The following is a 21,652-nucleotide window of genomic DNA, read 5'->3' as shown; positions in this document are numbered from 1 at the left end:
TCAGTGTTTGGCCTGATGCTATTGAATTCCATCCCAAAATGTTTCTCCTCTTCTTTCTGTGCACAGGATGAGGAAGGCTAGCTTGGACACAGAGGATTAGAGGCTTTCACAGCCCAACTTAAATCATTAGATCCTAAAATTGTTGAGTATTGAAAGAATTTTACCAAGTAAATGAACAAGCTTAAATGCATGTCTAAGACAGCTGGTAGCAATTGCACTTTCTAAATCCTCTCAAAGTCTATTCCCATCTTGAGGAAAACAAACACTCTGTGAATGCTTAAACATTTTAAAACAATTAAAAGCAATTTTAAAAAAGCAATGTTTTTAAAATGCCTTGGATGAGAACAGCTAGAAATAGTTTACGAGGGTACAGGCATAAAAAACAACAAATGCTTTTTTTAGCTTCCCAGAAAGTAAACCTTTCATCCCAGATAAAACAGAGGTCCTTGCCAGTACAAAAGTAGTTTTACAGGACTATTCATTATTACATTATTTTCACAGCTACTGGCAACCCAGAAACATACCACCCTCAATAAAGTAACTAAGGAACAACTACATACAAATTGAATGGTAGATGCTAGCACAAATGCAGTACTAAAGCTGCAGAAATAAAAAGTCAAAATCAGAAAATCCCCAGAGTAAGCTTTTAAAGGTATACATACCACAGCTACACTTTAGTTCTCAAATATGGGCCTCATTCCTGAGACATCCATGATTTTAACTTCGAGACAGTGAATACCCCCACCAAAATTAAAGCAGGTCACACTCACATTTTGTGTAAGTGTGAGCTTGCACATCTTCTTAGGTGATGAAGCTTTAGTTCTAACAGAAAGTTGTGGAGGTACTCATGTCCTAATAATTTAATTGATATTACTGAAGGAATATATAGATCAGACTAAGTATATCCTTTACAATCTCTCTCAGATAATTAAGTCATTACCTTAGACTATTGTGAAAATCTCAAAAGCATCAGCATTTGGAGATATTTTTAAAAAGCTTTCCTATTAAACATACATAACTAAACAGGGTAAAATTATAGAATATATTCCAAAATCTGATACAGCTTTATACAACCACAAGGCCTACTGACTTTTTCCTTCATTTTAGTTTTAATACTGGCAAAATAATTAAATTTGAACTTTTTATTAATTTGGTCTTCAAGAATTTTCCATGTTATAGAATGGAAAAACAGAATGTATTAGAATAGAATACATATAAAATGTATTAGAAAAAAAATAAATCTGGAAGTCTTTTGAACATTAGCAGCTGACAATCAAATTTCAAGGATTTCATCTCATCTCTTCATAGAATCTCAAATCCTATCATAACTGTCTCCAGCCCAAAGCTGCACTGCAATCTCAAGAATCAAGGTTCCAGATGTCTTCTTGTGAAGTGTTTGTAACATCTTATGGCTTCTGACACCTTCAGATGCTTTGCCAAGCATAAGTGTATTTTTAGGTTTCTACAAGCTCTGCAGTATATACAATCCTCCTTCCCTTTTGTAAAGAAATGTTTTCTGTATTGTCAAGCCCACAGAAGTATTTTTAGTTCTAGTAATAATTGACCCTTTCTTGTTTGAGCTTACTCTCCAGTTTGACCATCCCCACTTCTTACTAAGGTTGCACTTCAGCCAGACCTGCAAGGAGGTTGTTTTTCCTATCTCTGTATAAAGGAAGCTAAGCTTTAGAGAGAAGGAGATGATTTTCTTCTGTACATCTAGTCCTTGTGACTCAGCATCCTCTAAATGCCAACAGAAAAATATACCCCACTAGTATGCTGGGAAAAATGCAACAAGGGGTTATTTTCCACGGTCAGGTCTCACAGAAGATTTTACCATTCAGCATTTATAGGAAAAAATGTCTATTTTTCCTGCATCTCAGCTCTTCCCAAGACCTTTGACTGCAGCAGTTATCACATCACCTGCAGTCCACTCACTCTTTCTCCATGGGTGGTTGAGGCAAAGAGAAAAAAGGAAGTCTCAGCCCAGTCCCAAGTCGCCAGTGCAAGCAGGAACACCCACAGGAGTCAGGTCACTCTCATCCCCAAATTCCCTGTACAAACCCACTGCTCTTCCTCCCCTGTCCATGCCTTGCAGCTTGGATACCTTGAGTCCCTCACTGCATCTGCTCCATCAGGGGCAGACTTCAGTGTGACCATGCCCTGCCTCTACCCAAACCCCACCTGATCTCTGCTCAGAGCTCCCCAGGCTGAACAGCCACCCACCCCCTGCAACCAGGGGAGGAGCTGTAGGAAGCCACAGCCCCATCTTCTCACTTCCACTCAGCTTTTCAGCTGCTTCCCCCACTGCCCTTGGGATGGGATGCCAGGGGATGTCTTGCCACACACCACTAGGTACAGAGCTGGCTGCATGCTCCTAAAATGCACAGCTGGCAGAAGTCATCACAGCAGCATGAATTCATTGTGAAGACATCTCCTGACACAGCTTGGGACAGGTCTTGGCTATTTAGAAGAGCAAAGGGAAGGACAGTGAAGTTTCCGTGGCATTCCCTTCGGAGTTCCCTGGAACATACTATTAAAAATAGATGGTTTTTTTTTTTATCTTTCACATATTCTGTACTTCTAGAACACAAGTCGTTATATGAAAATTATTTTGATTAAATGCTGATTCTGTGCAAAGAAACAGACCTCAATTTAAGAAATAGGTCCTATAATTATGGACCCCTGAAAGAACTAGCTATTTTATTTTGCTGGAATCTTTTGAATATCAAGTTGAAAACATTATAAAAGACTATGCTTCAGTATTTTGAGAATTTCTGAGGCTTATAAATTTCCCTTTAATCTATAATTAAGAGAGCTCCTTTTTAAACTTAGAAGTCTATTCCAAATAGCTTTTTTAAGAGCTAACTAATACTAGGGAACAGAAAAGCAATTCAATGAATGCATCACTGCTACAGAAAACTGCTGTATCACACTTATATTTCATTAAATAGCAGACTTTGAAAGATGAGAAATCAGCAGTTTCAATCATGACTAAATGTTCTACCTTTGCACCACACATTAGAAATGCCCAAACATATGGAGGCAGTAAAAGGGAATCTTCTCAGTTCCAACATGACATGTAGAATTATTATGCTACTATTTCAAGAGCTCAAAAACATTACTTAAGGGAGAAGAAAATGTAGTTTCCTCAGGGCAGTAATCTCAATGACTGAAATTGCTGCATCCCAAGTAAAATTGCTAAAGTACAATTTTTTCACTTAATTACAATTTTTTTTAAAGCATTTCACCAGTGACTACTGCTAACAAGAAAAGACATGGTGATTAAACGTTTCATGTTCTTTAATAGCTAATCTGAAGTGCTAATGAGTGTTCAAAACACAACAGAACTGTCAATTGTTACAGAGCTTCTCACTGCATTGGAGCAATGAATAAACTTGACTCCTTGGCTTGAGTCAGAACACTGCAGACCTGGTGGCTGAAGCACTGGTGACACAGAGTGGCTCCTTCAGGACTCTCTTCCACCTGTCTTACCAGGTGTCTCAGCTCACACCTACCTGCTGGAAAAGCTCTCACTTCCCCCTGCTCTGCACAGTCCAAGGGTAGTCACCAATTTCAGAACTATAACAAAACCACAATATCAGCACCACCACCACCCCCCGCCGCCTTCCACAGATCAACCACCCTGAAAAATTCTCTTTAACTGTGAGACTTCATCACTGTCTTTCTTTGCACACAGGCCTGTCTCACATGCCCAGCCATTTCCCCCTGGTGAGCACATCAATAACCCAGGAATGCTGTAGGGAGGATCAGGGTGGTGACAAGAGATTCCCCCTGGTCCACTGGTGGCTCAGCACCAGAGCCACCTCCAGCAGTGACCCTGCTACCCTCACCTTGCTCCCCCATCAGCAGCTCAGTGCTCACACCAGTAATGCTAAAGAGAGACCTAGAAGGACCTTCTTTTAATCCTCTACTGACACTATGAAAGCCTCTCCACCTGCTCTTCCCTGCAATTCACCTTTGGCCTATGGTAAATGCCATAAGCATTTGGCATCATATTTTACCATTAGGAAATATAACAAGAAAATTGGTGTATCCTTTATACAAGGCAGGTTGCATTGGTTACTTTGAGTTTTCTGTAATTCCTATGTCATGATGCTTTTCCTACCAGTCTTGATATCTTAATATCATATTTTGTTTTACGCAAACTCAGAAATAGAAACAGTTTAGCCTCAAACTGTAAGATAATATCATTTCAAATTTTCCTTGAGAAATGCCCATTAAATACCCACAAATACCCATTAAAACATTCCTTTAAAAAACATCTCAAATACTGGAGCAAATAACAGCTAGAGCTCACCACAATGTCAGCATTTACCATCATTATTAATAGTGAGTACTCTTGAGGACCTCAGCTGATATTTTGAGCTTCTTTTAACACATGAACATACTGTACAGACTCACAAAATTATCTGGTACACTTACTTCTCTTTAGAGCACTTTCAAAAATCCTTGAAATCCTATTACAGCCCAACTACAATCAGTGACTTACTGGGCAGTGTGCACAGAAGCCCCACCTGTCCTTGGAATAAACAGGATGCAGATTCAGCCTATAGCCAGTGCAACACCATGTACCAGTATTTTGTCACAGCTCTGATATTTCTCATAAAGCTTCAAGGAACTTCTGAACTAGGTTTTGGTGGTATATTTTTTATTTTCCATCAACACAAATTTGTTCTCCAGGGTCTTGCTAATAAACATAACAGTGCTGTGCAAGATCAAACCAGACCTATATGTTATGCCAGGCATGAATTTTATACTAAAGTGTTTCCTGTTGCTTAAAATGATCAGATAATCCATATAAAACAAAAAAATTTGCAGTACTTTTTTTTTTTCTGTCTTTTCATATATTACCTCTCTTATATATGACAAGCTAAGTTATACAGGGCCTACATTTTACAGAGTCCAAGAAGAGAAGCACCCATTCAGCTGGTTTCTGGCACCAGGCCTCTTCCAACATACTGGGTTATAAATTACAAAGTCTCTTCTCTCCTATACTCAGTCAGAATAATGGTGAACTAGATGGCAAAATATAATGGCTTCTACTTCTCAGCCAGAAGTATGAGCAATTACCACTGGGTGACCAGATCTCTTCCTCCAAATAACCTACATAATTACTTATTTTACCTTGTCTGGTGCCATTCTTGCTGCAATATCCTCTTTACTCAGGGATGAAGAGAGGTGCTTACTTAAGCCCACCCCTCACTTTTGGGTAAATGGGAGTGGTCGGTCTTCATTTTTAAGACTCCTGTACTTACAAAAAGAATCCAACTTGTTCAGTCAAGAATAAACTGAATAGAAACCTTATCTGTGAAATTTTAAGCCACTAATAATGACTTTTGTATTTTTCAGTGTGCTACAGAATCTGCATCATCATCACCACCAAATACTTTTTCAAGGCACTGCTGGACAGCAGGGACAATGAGGTTGCTAATCCTCCATCCACCCCATAGCTTTGGGTAAAAAATAGGTGGAAAAGTATGTTTGTTTGCTTTTTTTTTAGGAGGTGGCTCAGTCCCAGGTGGGGGAAGCTCCTCAGACCTCAGTCTCAAATCAGGGATGACAGGCAGCACAGCAGTCCTCGAGTCCCACCTGCGCACACAGAGATTCAGGTGGAAAAAATGAGAGCTCTGCAATGAGGATACCACTGAACAAACACACAAGGCCTTCAAGTAATTTGAAAGGTATCACCCACCACTGAGTGCCTAAGAAAGCAGAGACAATCCTGTCTCTTTTTCTCTCTTTTTCCTTTTAAAAATGTTGCTAGAAAAGGATTATGGCATTGTAACCATTTCTTTATTTACAACACATTCCCAAGCTTCATGTATCAAGCTAAAGGTCACTCAACTTAGTCTCCACATAAGGCAGAGGCATTCACACAGGCAGAACAAACTGTATCTTATAAAGCTAAACAAGACTGAAAATGTTTTCTGTGTTCATGATTAACAAAACTTTGTGTTTACCAGTATTTAAAATGCCTTATTATTTCTAAGTTATAGAAGTCCGAGACAGCAGCATCCTACAAAACTAATATCAACAAGAAATGAATCTGTCAAAGTGCAAACAATTTCTGCCTAATAAACAGGATACATGGCAAGTAATATAACAGTGGTTTTAATTAGCTTGGGCTTATAAAGCTGCTACAAGACAAATTTCTTTCATTAAAAAAAGCAGACAGTCAGTTAGAAATGCTTCAGTGCACCAAAACTGAAGGTGACATAAGACACTGAACCTTCTCCCTCCCCTGTGACAAGAGTCAGAGCAGTATCACCCAAGTAGCAGGTGATGAGCAGCCCCTTCTCCTGCTACTGCCATACTGTAACTCCCCAGAAATGCCAGCAATAAATGGAGTCCAGCAGCACAGAGAAAAAAAAAAATCAGCAGTAAAAAAAAATTCTGTAATTTTGTTCAGACACTTGGAATAAGAGTTTCATGCAAAATTAACTGTAGGATACTCTAAGTCCCTCCAGTATTGAGCACCAATGTTTTGTGCATTGGATAAAAATGGTAGCATGGTACCCACAGCATATTAGGTATACATTATTTTATAATGTAAAAAAAAGTGACTAAGATATGTGTGTATGCATAGCAGACGTTTTTTCTCCTCTCCACTTAATGGACTCTGCTTTCCACATCATACAATTACATTCCAACATAAGGTTCCCATTTTCCCCCCTGCTCCAGGCTGGAGATGCACCCCAAAGAAGGACTGTGCCAGCTGCTCCTCTTCCCAAAAGCACTAGGGGCAACATCAAAAACAACTGCAGAAAGCCCACTGCATGTATTATTAGAAGAAAACCCAGTGTGCCCAGGCCCAAGGAGAGAGACTCGGGCACTTGAAGACAGAAATTAGATGTCTAAATTTAAAATCACAGAGATGATTGCAGGCAGTTTTGTCTGATCAAATTAGGATGGAGACAGACACATCCCTGCCTGAGGATGCTGTTGTTGCTAATGCCACCCTGGGCACACCAGCCAGGATGCTCAAGGCATTTAGGAGCACAGGGAACCTTAAGCTGTCAGCCCTTGCACCTACAATTATTAAAAGATTCTGGGTAAAATTAAGAACAAAATACTTAGTCCTGGAAGCAAAGCTGGGAATCCAAGACATATCCATGCAGCGAAATGGAGATTCACTGGACAGAAGTTTCTTATTTCTCAAAGTGGTTTTGTGAACAGAGATTACAAGATACTGCATGAATGCTGGATTGTTCCCCTTCAATTCAAAACAAGCCATTGTTCTGGGATGGGAAACTGGTTTCTGAAAAGACAAACATCCCTTCTTGCTCGTTTCATTAAACTGGTAAAAGAAAATTTAATTCAAATTAAGAAAACTCATATTCAAACGGATCCACTGGAGAAAAACAATTGATATTTATGTGCTGTTGCCACTTTGCACTCATTACAGGGGCTAATGTTTTGCAATACACATCTTTTAAACCTTCCTAAGCTTATTATTTACTATCTCCTGACAAGCATGACTTCATTTCACGAGCTGGCACACATCCCATTGTGAGAATCTAATCTTTAATAACATATCCTAATTAAATATGCACATTTAATGCAAAAACCAATAGCTAAAATTCAGAACAAAACAAGAAACATTCATTTGACTAAACAAAGCAATTGGATTAGAGTGCACAGAGCAAATTCAAATATTAAGTCACATATGTCACAACAAAAAGTCATTAAGGGAAGGGGAAAAAAAAGGGTAAAAAAAATCCCCAAAAAACCAATCAGGCAGACAATTCTTTATACCTGACCGTATCTGACCTCTCTGAATTCCTAGCTGGCTTACTCCCCATCTGTCATATGATAATAACTTTAAAAGAAGCACATTTAAGAACTCATCAAAAGTTCAAGCCCATTGTTCTTAGCACGCTTGATTCCACTCAAGAAGGGTGTGTTCTGCAGTAGCTACATGGATTTATTCTTCTTGACACTCATGGCATAATTTCATCACTAAACTATTTATTATTTTGAGCAGTTCCACAGTGACAAAAAAATCCTAAAATAGTGAGCATCAAAGAAACAAAAACCAAATTTTTAAAACTTCCTCTTGAGATTTAAATTCAAAATCACACCACCAAAAAGCTAATTCTATATATTTGCCCATTTCTGCTTTACTGTAATCTGGAAGCCACTTTTCTTCTACTGAATACAGTCCTAATATTTGACATTACTGAGATATTTTAAACTCAAAAACTTTTGAGTTACAAGTTTGTGATCTGCTATAACACTTTCAAAGACTATTAAAAGAAAATTAGATACATTTGTAATTTTATGAACAATTTTACCATTAATTGAGACTAAACCACAACACACATCAATCTTTGCCTTCAGAGGACTCATTTTCAAGTTTGATTTAGTAAGATTTATCAAAACAGTATCCTGCATGAAACTCCTCCTAGTATTTGAGAGCACCAAACAAGAGGATAAAGGCTTAGGGTTTACAATTTTAGTTCTTAGGATAAATACAAGTCAATTACCTGCATCACATTACTACACAAACAAGGGAAAGTCAACTGAAATGACAATATTACAATTTCTAGGTCTTATTTAATCATGTCTGACTTCGTACATGCACAGATCAAGAGTTATAAGACTTTCCTTTTCCCTTTGAATCTAAAATGTCACCATTCCCACCATGGACTACAATACACCATCAAAAGAAAAACAAATATTTTTTAAAGTAAAGGTCTTAAAAATATTTTTTAATAATGGACTGGGCAGCAAAGTTTGTATTCAGCTTTACCTTCTCTTGAACTAGAAAACAAACTTTAATTAATTTTTGGGTTTTTGAAGGGACCTGTCACATATTGAAGTTCTATTTTCAGTTATTCTATTACACAGAGCACTCGTTCCTCTGAAGAGAAATTCGCTCAGATCTGCAGAGGTGAAAAACATTCAGGACATGCCATTCTGCAGGCTCTAGCCTCTGTCCCACAGTCACAGCAGGTAGCCACCTACAGCACATCACTGCACCTCCCTTTGGAAGGCAAGGGTGTCAGGAACACCCATGAAACCCTACAGCCTGGTAACAGAGGCAGCCACCAGAGGCAGGCATTAATTGCCCAGACTGTTTACTTTTCTCATTCATAGCTCATTAGCAGTTTGTAATTGGATAGCTCAGCACAACTTACAGTGAGCTGAGCAACAACAGGGAAGATGCAACAGAGAAACTAGATGATACCCAAATAAATAACAGGAAAGGGGATTCACTGTCCAAGATAGATCAACCAAAATATTGGTGAGCTCCTTGTAAACTAACTTCATAGAATTTTAGTAACTGAAAAGAAACTACTGTTAGACCTCTGCAACAGATTTAATCTTTTGTTCATCTAACAAATACTACCCAGTACATGGGATTTTCACAGAAAAGTGATTTTTGTCTTGTTTTGGCTTTTCTCAAGACATTGGACTGGTAAACAGTCAAGACCATTTTCAAATACTGACATTTCCATAAAGGAGATGGGGGCCAAGAAAATGGTGCCAGACTGTTTTCTATGGTGCACAGCAACAGGACAAGAAGCAATGCCCATAAACTAAAGCACAGGAAGTTCCACCTTAACATGAGGAAAAACTTCTTTACATTGAGGGTGTCAGAGCACTGGAACAGCTGCCCAGGGAGGCTGTGGAGTCTCCCTCTCTGGAGCCATCCAAAACTAGCTGGACACATTCCCACATCAACTGCTCCAGGTCACCCTGCCTTGGCACGGGGGTTGGACAGGATTATCTCCAGAGGTCCCTCCCAGCCCAACAATTCTATGATTCTGTGAGATGCCTACCACTTCTTCATTGCCACTACTCCTCAGCTGTCTTATTCAAGCCAAGGTAGTTATCAGGAACACCAAAACAAATTTACAAAAAAAAAACCCCACAACAACAACAACAAACATATCCAAAAAAGTCCTATCAAACCAACAATAAAATATGGTAATCACAGGAAATACTGAAGCTTCATGATTACATATTCATCATTATACTTTTTATAGTTGCAAACAGTAGCTTTACCATAACTCATTAGGCATTCAAATGCTTTCTCAGTAATGAAGTTTGTTAAAACACTCATAATTAAAACAGTCCTTTGAAGGCTATGAACTATCCAGTCCTTTTAAAAAATGAGTTTACTTGCTCTCGAGGAGTCCTGTCATAGACCTGTCTTATTTTTCTAATGGTAATCTGTCCCATGTCCTTCAAATGTCCAGCTTGACATTTACATGGAACTTTTTAATGCGCAATGTTTACACTTCCAGGCTGAATCTCTCTGTCAAATCCACATGCAGAGCATGACAAATTATTCACACTACACTGTGCTTTTGGACTCAGTTATCAGGACTCCAGAAATAGGCTTTTGACCCCAGACTGCATGAAACAGCTCAGATCTGGACAGTTTAAAACATACAATGAAATAATGACTGAAACAACCAAAACAACATCTGCTTTTGTAGTCCAGTACCCAACAGTGAAACTACAGACTTCTGGTATTTTCAAGAGGACTTTTGGGGGACAATACTCAACATTATATCAAAAACATTAAAAGAAATTCAAGAAATACTAAGCCTCCACATTCTAGGTTAAGCTAGCATATACTTTTATTTGAAAATATTTGAAGACTGCAACATTTGAAATAATGAACACCTCTTGAAAAGCAGTAAGGACCATTTTGCCATCTGCATTTACAGAAAATTTTGGAAACAAATGGACTGCCAAAATAAAAACACACTAATATATTTGGTTTGAGTTCTTTTCACATTAGCTCTAATAAAATAAAGTCTATCAAAAGAGCCATTTTTGATCTCTGAAGAGAAATGGAGACAAAGGACACATAGTTCTATCCATGATAATAAGGCATAAATAAACAAAACAGCCAGAAGTCAGCAAATGCTGACACCAAAGATACTTTTTGGATATCTCACGTAAAAGTCTCCTGTCACACTTCACTGCAAGAAGAAAATTACTTTTTCTGGTGTTTAAAAGGTGTACACAAAGCAGGACAAGTGCAGGTTCACAACTGTTGAGTGTACGCAACCTAAGCTGGTTTTTTTAGAGCAACTTCTGCTTTGTGTTCAACAGATCCCTCTACTGATTTTTCTTCAAACAGAAAAATCTGAAACAAAACACGGACAAGAACAGCACTGCACCTTGCAAATAAAACTACCAACTATACAAAAGTAACCAACAAAACTACAAAGCAATTAAAGAAAGGCAGGTGCATGTCAGTAATGGATATCGATGAAGGGAATCCAGTTACAAAGATTTTAATTATTAACATGGAATTTAATTAGCATGCTGCAGCTAACTCTCCCACTATTATGAAGCAAGCCTGCAGCAACCACACCTGGTCAAGATTTCAGGTTGGCATCTCACTAAAATGACTAAGTCCTCTTGTCATTCCCATGAAGGGTTTCAGTGTTGACTCAGAGGGAAGAATGCCATCTAGTGAATTACTCAGACAACACTGGCACATCCCACCTGGCTTCAATATGCAGAGGAACGATTTCTTCACCTTCTTATTGATGTGAAGATTATCAGGAGAGAAAGAAGAAGAAAAGAGGGAAAAAATACTTATTTAAAAATAGGTCATTTATAGCTGTAGCCACTGGCAACTGGTGGATCTGACCAAACTAAAAATATATTCTACACTTTAACAAATCCAGTAATGTTATCAACCTCTTTACAGCTGACTATCATTCCCTGTGGGAGGAAAGAGCCCTTCAGAGGTGAACCTGCCAACTGCTCAGCTCTATACATGGGTATGCTCATCCTTCCAAATACAAGAGGCCAAGGAGAAGTCCCAGCATTACCCACGCTTGTGGACAACCTTAGCTGCCACCCCAACACTCCTCTAGACTATTTTGGCCAGCTCACCCAGAAAGGTCTCATTCCACCAGTGCTACCAGACCAAGTGGCACGGGCATGGCCCCATCAGCAATATCTGAAGCTCTGTGAAAATGTCTCAGGCAGCTCTGCTGCACACCCTCTGACCACCCACATCCCACCAGTAAAACCCCAGCAGAGGAGTCACCACAGCATTCACAAAGCACAGCTCACCAAATATAGACCCTGTCCCACTTAAATCAATGGATGCTTGAGGCTGATGCGAGTCCTAAACCATTTATTTTAAAAGTTACTTGAACCTTCAATTTAAAGGCTCAAATAATTCTCATCAACATTTTTCCCCTCTTCTTCACATAAAAGAAAAAGGTATCAATACAAAAGTACAGCACTTTGCATCTGACTATGTTAAAATAGTACACTTCAGCTGAATACAGTTTAATTAAGGCTTACTCTGGTGCACTCCAATATTAATTGTTTACTTGGAAATTCCCACCATATGGTACTGTAGCAGATGTTAATCATGTAAGGCCAAACACTTTGAAATTACTGTTCTAGCCACTTCATCTGAGGTACCAAGTGCCCTAAATTTCTACTTAAAGGATAAGCTGGAAATGCCAAACATCCTACAAGATGACATCCACAGCTATTTTCTTCAAGATAATATAATCTGGCAGTTAAGTAGCACAAAATGGAGCAGATTTTTAAGCCTCCAGTACTACAAAATTACTTACTATAGACAGTGCTGGACTCCCTTTGCATAAGAAAAATGCTTGCATTGAAAACCTCAAGGAAAAATTTATTTTGTCTCCCAGATATCTGCTAAACCCCATAAACAGGGAGGGCAAAAATGTGTATACAAGTGTATGTGCAATAAGCATTCCAGATCTTGGCTGCCCCAGACCCATGGATCTGTGTCTTGTAGCCCTTCATCCTTCAGCTGCAGGAAAGGAAGATCATGAGGAGCAGCAGATGCTTGCTCTTGGATAGTCAGCTATTTTAAACTGAAGAGGAACTGCCCTGCTAAGTCTGTCTCAAAACAAGAAATTAACAGTGCTCTAAGCAGGTTCGTGTGGCAATAGATTTCTTATAATATGAGTCTAATATTGGGCTCCTGAAATTTTTCTTCTCAAAAAATGTAATTCACCTCCATTTCCTTGCTTCATCTTTTCACAGAAAGCAAATGCATTTGAAAAGCTGGAGGAGATCAATGAAGAAAATGTGGCCTTTCAGAATTTCCAGACAGAGTTTTTTAACAAGGTATTTGGGAACTCTTATGCTTAAGCATTTGTCTTGGTAACTATTCAGCTTCTAAACTGAAGGTTTAAAGTATTCATTAAGTAAATAATTTAAGCAGTAAGTGTGAAAGCACAGTTTTGCTTTATTTGGATCGAAAAATCTGAAGTTGTTATCCTGAAGAAAGTAAGTGCTTGCTAAAGGTGATCCTCAGTGCAGTTGTGATTTAATGAGGATATTGTAACTTCTTGGGGAAAAAAAAGCAGTTACACAGTATAGAAGCCTTAAGGAATTAGCTCTTTCTCCTTGTTGCATACCTTTGAATACAAGCCTATACATGGAGAAACTTCTCAGGAAACAGCTTCTCCTTATTCCTCTGGAAAAGGGTAACAAATATTACTACTTGACTCTGGGAAATACAGCACAATCAAAAGCTACAGCAACTTAACTGAGATTAAATGGTTATCTACACTTCTGCAGATCAGAGAGAAAGGCTAGACCATTTGTCAATTTGGGGTTTAGAAGATAAAACTGCCTAGGTTATTATTGTTGGAGTGCTTAGAGACAACTACTTGCAAAGATGCTAAAAATATATCTTTATATACATTTCAATCCTCTCATCTGAAAAGTTACCTGGTTTATATTGCTGCCTTGCAAAATTCTTGACGCCCATTAACTAGAAAAGGCATTTGTAAATTTCTTGGTTTAATACTGCATTGTGCAAATAAATTTGAATAAGATCAAAACACAGAGCTTCACCGAACTGTTGCAAAAAACCACTCGAGAAAACATATTGTGAGACCATATTTAAACTAACAGATGTTTCAGAAATAGAACAATATGTTCAAACAAAATAAAGGTGTTAAATGGGCAGTGCTAAAAGAACTTCACAACTAAGCACATCAATTTCATGAGCAACTGAGATGACCTCATCTAGGAAAGCTCCCTCCTAAAAACATCATAAATTTAGAAATGAATTCTGATGTTATGCTTAAAATTTGGCTGCATGAATTATTTGCAGAGTGGCTGCTTATGTAACATCGCCTTTGCTATGGCAACACCCGGCTGTTAGGCTTTGACACATCCCAGTTGCAATTGCAGTTTCATTTTCTGCTGATAAACAATGGCAGGAGAGGCTTTCTAATCACAAAGATGCTCTAAAACGCATCACTGTGACTGATGTGGCAGCCACTGATACTGCTAAAACTCCTAATGTCAGAAGGGCAAGCAAAAAGTGAGACATCCACAGGAAAAATAAACAAACTAGAGAGAGAGATCTTCCAGCACTGCTTTCAGTACAGTTTTAAAGCTGAAGTCCTTAAAACTAAAGTTTGGAATAGCGCAGTTTGACTCTTGACTACCTGCCTTTGTAAACTTCCCTCTCCAAAAAGTCCCCTACTTGGTCTGACTAAAATTCTTGTTACTTTCTTACAGAGTAACTATATATAAATTAAAGAGGTTGTGTGCTCATCAAAATTAAACTCTAGCTATGGCTTTATTTAATATTTTTCTACAGCTTTTTTTACTAGGCATTACAGTAAAAGTCATAAATCCATTTAATCGCATCACTTCAAAGCTAGTGGAGTACCACATGTACCCTCCAATACTGTAAAATTTTAGTTTGCTTTACCTTGGAGAAAGAAAATAGTGGTTTAATGCTGACAAATCGTAAAACGCCTGATGTATTCCACATATGGCACTTAGCAATGACTATTAAGTTGATGACTATTCTGACACTCATCAGTCACCTACACACACTTGACAAGGAATTGAAGTTTCAGAATCCAAGTGTTTGTCATACTCTCATCCAGCTTTTTTTTTTTCCCTGAGACAACTCGGCCTTTTCCACATTACCTTTTCCATATTATTTCTAATAGTCACAATTTTTGAGGGCCCTGCCAAAACCAATGTGAAGGCAAGTAGCATATGAAAGAACCTTTAACTTAGTAGACCACTAGAAGAAAAACTAACACTATGTAGAAAATTGAAAGCCCTAAATAAGGCACATACATTTGTGGAAGCACACCCCCTCTTTACCGTGAAGTAGGTGCTCACATGCCTCGGTAGCACTGTAGCCCATCCTACACTCCAGAAAAAGCTCCCCCCTAAACTCAGTCCATGTCAGTTTTTAGGGAAACCCATGGCAAAAACCCAGGTCAGTCTGATAGTGACCCTGAACACAGGATTCACCTTTACTTTTTTTTTTAAGGTCTAAACTGATTTGCTAGATCCCAGTGCTGTGAGAGAATTTGTGACTTCACTGATGAGCTTCCCTGTTGCTCAGTAATGGCTCAGGAACTGCAGCAGAACCTGGGTGCTGCCACAGCGGTGCCAGGGCTCTGCACAAGCACGAACAGGAGTAGGAGGATCCCCATGGCAATACTTTTTAAAATCATCATTAAGTACTGAAGTGTTTTGTGTCAGAGCATTCCCACAAACTGTTGCATTTTCTTGATACCACGTAATTCCTGCTACACCAAGTGGAGCACAGTTGTTGGCAGGCCATGATGACTCTGCAAACACACGCCACTGAAAATGGATATGAACTGCAGCACACAAAGAGCGTTCAGAAACAGTTCCCAAACCCATGCAATATTCAGTCACACAGATGGGAACTTCTGCACTCTGCTTTCACTTTGCTAGCACATTCACATTTCTGCTTCTCACCCCCCAATCCTTCTAAATATCTTCATCCTTCTAAACCCTGGTAGAGTAGACTTTATAGAGGCATAAAGCCCTTACTCCTTAGCATTAGAGGCCTTTAAAGGCAGCCCCATGCCTTAGATGTCAGCTTCTTGAGTACAACTACCATTACAACAGTTTAAGCTGTACGAGTTTTGTACAAGCCCTATGAGCTGTCATTCAAGCCAGCAAAACATAAATATTTAATAAATATTTATTGTTAGATAAAGTAATACTGATTTTTTTTCAGGTGGACTGCCTTTTGGATTTTGCCATTGAGAGATTGGTATTGAAATAAAATTAGAATATTGTTAAAAGCAGCAAGCCCTTATCAAAATACAGCAATCATCAATAACCTCAGACTAAAGAAGTTAGATTAGAAGACTCAGTTAAAAACATCCTGATGTTTGGTAAGTAACTGAGTGTCTTTAAGTGTTCTCAGAGCCTCAGAAATCTAAAATACATCTGGCATGTTCCCCTCCTGAGTGAGGGAAGGCCATGACGTTCGACAACGCTTGCCTATGTAACGTGTCAACGTCTTGAGACACGGCAGTGGAATCCACACGAGTCTTCCAGAGGAGAGGCAGAGGAGGTGGCTGATACACTTTCATCTCACTGATCCATAGAGGACCTTAAAAATTAGTGCTAAATATGTGAAAAAGCACAATAATGCATGCTGTGAATCAATTCAAACAGTCATTTTATCCTCCATGTACAATATGCCATCCTGTGGGAGACATGAGCTAATCCTTCCATGCTTTTTCCAGCTCTGTGACAGTTACTCTTCTGCATTCACTTTAAACCCCAGAAAATTCATATGCTGACATAGGCCCCCCTCACTTTGTCCCTTTCATTTGCAAAGTTTTAACTGGTACTTCAGTCTACAACTTCTTATTCACACATTCTTATTCTTCTTAAACACATTTTCACAGTCAAAATGTAGATAGTTACTTATTTGTACAGCCAATTCCAAGTAAAACTCTGTAGCTCAGCACCAGTAGCATTAGACCATTACAGGGATCCACAGACAACATGTATGTCAAGGAATAAAAAACTGACAAGATACTGGAGAAACTGCATTTATTCCATGAATACCCAGTCTTGAGCCTGTTCCCTACACCAGCTTCCAGCCCAGAGCTGGGCACTTTTATCTAACCCCTTTGAGTTGAAATACTTTCCCCATGTTCATTTCTCACATCTTATAATTTCAGGCCCAATGCTTTATCACTACTCTGAGCAAAATGCCACTGAGGTAATGGTTCTTTTGCCTAAATAAAGAATTCCAGATGAGGCCTTTTACTACAAATGTTCAGGTCATATCAACAAGAGCATCACAAAAACACTGAGAGCAATAAAATCTAAAGTGTTTCATTTCCCTTTACTTTCAGATAACTGTAAACGATGTTGAACAGTAGGATTTTCCTTTTTCAGGAAAGATTTTGCTTTGAACATCAAAATTTATTTGGAGGAATTCTCTTTACAGAGCTGCTCTGAGCAGGCATATGACATAGCAGGGCACTTACTTCAAGGAAGAGGTTAAAACCAGGTTCAACATTTATAATTCTGTAAAATAACCTCCAGTAAATCAGCAAAATATTCTCACATCTTGAAGTTTAATGTCATTTATGCAAGCCATACTTGACTGCCACTAACACAAAGACCACTACTGCACTCCTCCCAAACTTCTCATGACAGACACATTCATGTTTTACTCATCAAACTGCCTTGGGTACCTCTTAAAGCTATTTTGGCATCTTTCAGAAACACAATTTGCTAGAAACAATGCACTTAAAGCATTAGAAGAGCGTTTTTCCATATGGATTTCAAGACCAATGTTTGCAACACTACACATTGTAAGTAAGGAAAAAAGTTGTTGCAGCAAAGACTGCTTGCCCTTATCCACTTCCATCCTTTCTCCAAGCTCAGCAAGGTGTGACCCATCAGGCAGGAGCAAACCTGCCCCCAGCTACTGGTCATACTTGTTTCCAGGCTCAACTTTTGGAACTGGAGTGGCTACCTAGGTGGTTTTCCTCCAAGAGTGCTAGTCACAGGCAGGTGCTTTATCTCCTTGCACCACCTAAGTGAAGGTTCACATGCTACACAGAATACAAAATGTAGAAATGGAAGCACTGAAGCAACATATATGGGTTCGCTCCATAAAAATGCAAGTCCTCCAGAGAAGCAATCAAACATTCTGGCCAAAAAATAACAGGGTAAACACTAAAAAGTAGGTTTTGTATTCCTGAAAGTGGCCACGACTGCAATAACTGCTTTTGTTTGGTAAAGTTTACCTTATTATTTCTAAAATATCTACAGCTCTGAGTGTTAGTCACAGGTTTCTAACTACAATCTCTTATCCAGCAGCACAATTTCTAATGCTACCATTTAGCCTGCTCTTTTCAAATTACAGATTTTATAATAACGTAATACAAAAGCAGAGTATGCAATGCACTTCACCTGTCATTTATGAAGAGTATTTGATCTATTAAATTTTTTAGGTGTTTTAAAAATGCATTATCTGCAAATTCATTATTTTTATGCATTCCCCAAATTATGGGGAAGGTATCTCAGACGCTGATTAGAAAAAAGTCCTACACAATCTTTTTATTTTAAAGTAGAAATGTTGGAAGCTAAGTTGCTGTGAAAGTCATTTTGAAGCTGGAAACGGTTTGCTTTTAATAGTGATCATCTGTAGTTCCTTCAAGTTTTTTATTAATATTTACTAATTTCTCAGGACATGAAATATGACATCATTCTTTTTGATTATTATTCTATAGAAGGAGAATGCTTCCGAAAGTGCAAAACTATGTACGCTACTAAATACAATTATAACTCGCCAGCTAAAAATGCCAGGATTGAATAACAGAAAACATATGCTATATGCCTGAAATTTTAAGGATGATGAAACTGTCACATTGGTAGCACACAGCATGTTCTAAAGAACTCCCACAATGTAGCAGTTGTTCAAAACTTGTATCCGTCCGGTCATTCTATCTTTATAAAAAGATACATAACACTGCATGGTGATTTATTCAAAACACAGCTGCAGACTAACTTAAAGGTAACACAGAGAAAAACCACGCATACACACAAAAACCACTCAACAAAATACCTCTTCACATTACAGCATTAAGGCCATGTGAGAATGGCATGCACACAGAATAAAAGAAAAGCGTTTCCAAAAGCTCCACATTTTATTGCCATCGGAGTTTATTTGAGGGAAGCACAGGCGAGGGAGCGGCAGGAGCGGAGCAGCGGAACAACCGCGCTCAGCGCAGAGCGCAGACTGTCCGTGCTCCCTTCAATCAGGGCGCTCCAAGAGAAGCCTCGGGAAGCGGACGGCGAGCGCCTGGTGCGCGGAGCGCCCGGCCCGGCCGGAGGAGGCCCTGGCCCGGCACGGCGGCCCCGGCAGCGGGGGAGCCCCGAGGGCGCGGACCGAGCCCGGCCCCGCCGAGCGCCCCCGGCCCCGCCTCGCCGGGAGGTGCGGCCGCGTCCCCCCGGCCCCCGGCCCCCGGCACGGGCGAGCGCCGCGCGTTCCGATGAACTTTGGTTCGCGAGCAGCCGGACACGCTCCCCGCGTCCCTCCGCTGCTGGGGGCGGCTCCACCGCCACACGGCGGTCGCCGCCCGGGAGCGCCCCGGGCTCCCGCGGGCACAGCCTCGCCTCCGCCCCCCGACCCAGCTCCACGGGCAGCCGGGGATCGCCAGCCGCCGCCCCCGCTCTGAGCCCGGGGCAGGGGGGCAGCGCGGCCCCCGGCCCCAGCGACGCGGCCCCGACGGCCTCCCTTCCTTTCCCTTCCCTTCCCAGCCCAGCCACAGCGCGGGGGCAGCCGGCGCTGCCGGGAGGCGGGATCCCGGCGCGGGGGAAGCCGCGGAGCTCCCCGCACCTGCGGGGCCGGGGTGATGGGAGAGGGCACAGCTCCGGCACCGCTCCTCACCTTTCATCCAGTCGACGACCTGGCTCGGTGACCACTTGCTGACGGGCTCCATGATGAGGGCCATGGGGGCTCGGGGGCGCGGGGCTCGGGCGGCCGCCGCTCTCCGGGCTCGGGGCGAGGCTGCGCGGGGCGGGGGGAGCGCGCTGCCCGGAATCCCGGCGGCGGGAGGAGAGAGCCGCTATATCCCCGCTTGCCTCCGCTCCGCTCGCTCGCCGCCTCTGTGCCTCTCTGGGGATTTCAGTTCATGTTGCCGGCTCGGCGGGGAGGGGGAGGAGGAAGGGGGAGGAGGGGGCGGCACGCTCCGACGCCTCCCGCCCCCGCGGACCCGCGGGCAGCGGCGGCGGCTCCCGGCCCCGCCGAGAGGTCGGTCCTGGGCGGCGGCGAGCGGGGCACGGGCTCGGCTCTGCCCGCTCTGCTGCCCGGCGGATCCCGCGGCTCTCCGCGGCCGCGGCTGCCGCGCCGGTGTCTTTTTCTCCTGGCGGAAATGACGAGGCGGCTCCTGCCACCCGAAAATATCTCCAAGTGAAATGGGAAGCGACACCCGACGGCCGCCCGGGGCGGGAGGAGGGAGGGGGAGCCGGGATGACTCGCAAGGTGCCGCCGCCGGCGGGAGGGGGTCTGGGGCGGCGGCAGCGCCGAGCACCTGCTCCCGGCGGGCCGGCAGCGGGGGAGCCTGCGGGGGAGCGCAGCCAGCGGCACCGAGCTGGCGCTTGGGCTGTGGGTTTGTTGGATTTTATTTTCCCTGAATTCAGCATCGCTGCGTGGGCGGGAAAAGTAATTTTTTTTTTTTTTGAGAGAGAGAGTGGAGCCCGGCTGTAGAACGGCAGTGACGGACGGTGTCGCCGGGCGCCCCGAGGGAGCCGAGCCAGCCGCACCGATGGGGTGCCGGGGTTTGCCGCGGTGTGCGGGCGGGCAGGGCAGGGAGAGGAGAGGAGCTGCACCTCGTTGCTTGCCCGCCTCACGCCGAGGGTGCTGTAATGGGGCAGAAGGGACCGAGAGGGGGTAGGACCCTGGCGAACACAGCACCGAGAGCACCGCAGGTGTGCCCTTCTGCCCTCCCTGCCCTGCGGGTTGCACCGCGAGCGTATGGAGGCTGCAGGTGTGAAAATCCACCATCCCTGCAGCTGGTCATCCTTGCTGGAGCTGTTCATTTTCTCCTCATTCTGTCTCCCCACGCTGCATCATCCTGGAAATTACCCCAAAAAGTGCAGTTCCCATGGGCCCTGTGGCATAGTGTCCTTTGGTAGGAACCCCTCCCAAGTGCAGAACGATTCCTCCTAGGATGGCTCTGGCACCTTTTTCTGGCACCCTTCCTAGGAGCCTCTGCTCTGAGTAGGTGGCATCTCCCTCTGGAGCTCCAGGCAGAGGATAGTGCTAAAGGTTATTTTCCTGCTGGTAAGTTGGCCAGTGTGCGGCTTTGCCTGCATTTGAATTCACCCTGCTTCTCCTGCCAAGGCTGAGGCAGTGACCATCGAGATGTTCCCTCTGACAATGTTGGCTGCTGAATGCCAACTGCTGATACTGACATTTAATATCTGTATGTGAGGAGAAAAGAGGATTCCCTCAGCCCTGAAGTGGTTATAGCGAAGGAATCGATTCCTTTGTGCTGTCTGGGCAGTGCCAGAAGCTTTCCCACTTTGATATGCGAGGCTGAAGTAGCAGTGATGAGGGGCAGTAAAGCACCCATAGGGTTGGTAACACCTCTCCCTGGAGACCCAGGATGAGTTTCCCCACCAGTGGCAGGTAGACTTGGCCCTCACTGTAAAGGTTGTACTTATTTATCTTTGAGAAGAATCTTCTTTTTACTGATAACTGGGACTTGCACACTGTAATTTTCCTCGAATTTAGCTCTAGACTCGTGTCTCCTGTGTCACATTTCTGCCAGCACGCTGAGGCCGTCTGCTTCTAAAGAGGTTGTGTTACTTAAAGCCACAGAAACAA

General features: G+C 42.0%; 1 protein-coding gene across 6 annotated transcripts in view; it reads right to left on the bottom strand.

The window, feature by feature from the left end:
• CNKSR2 (connector enhancer of kinase suppressor of Ras 2) overlaps positions 1-20,002 on the bottom strand; it is a 208,892-nt gene extending 188,890 nt beyond the window's left edge. For 4 of the 6 annotated variants that reach the window (XM_033053289.2, XM_033053290.2, XM_033053291.2 and 1 more), the window contains exon 1: positions 19,712-20,000. In XM_033053289.2, coding sequence (XP_032909180.1) covers positions 19,712-19,775 — 64 coding nt within the window. In that variant the 5' untranslated portion in view covers positions 19,776-20,000. Of the gene's footprint in view, positions 1-19,711 lie in introns of all 6 variants that reach the window. The other 2 variants (XM_033053293.2, XM_033053294.2) reach the window with 1 other exon arrangement.
• Between the last annotated feature and the right edge of the window lie 1,650 nt (positions 20,003-21,652).

Source organism: Catharus ustulatus, chromosome 2 (assembly GCF_009819885.2).
Source record: "Catharus ustulatus isolate bCatUst1 chromosome 2, bCatUst1.pri.v2, whole genome shotgun sequence".
Taxonomy (NCBI): domain Eukaryota; kingdom Metazoa; phylum Chordata; class Aves; order Passeriformes; family Turdidae; genus Catharus; species Catharus ustulatus.
Note: the sequence above shows the minus strand (reverse complement) of the source record. Positions and strands in the feature narration are given on the sequence as shown.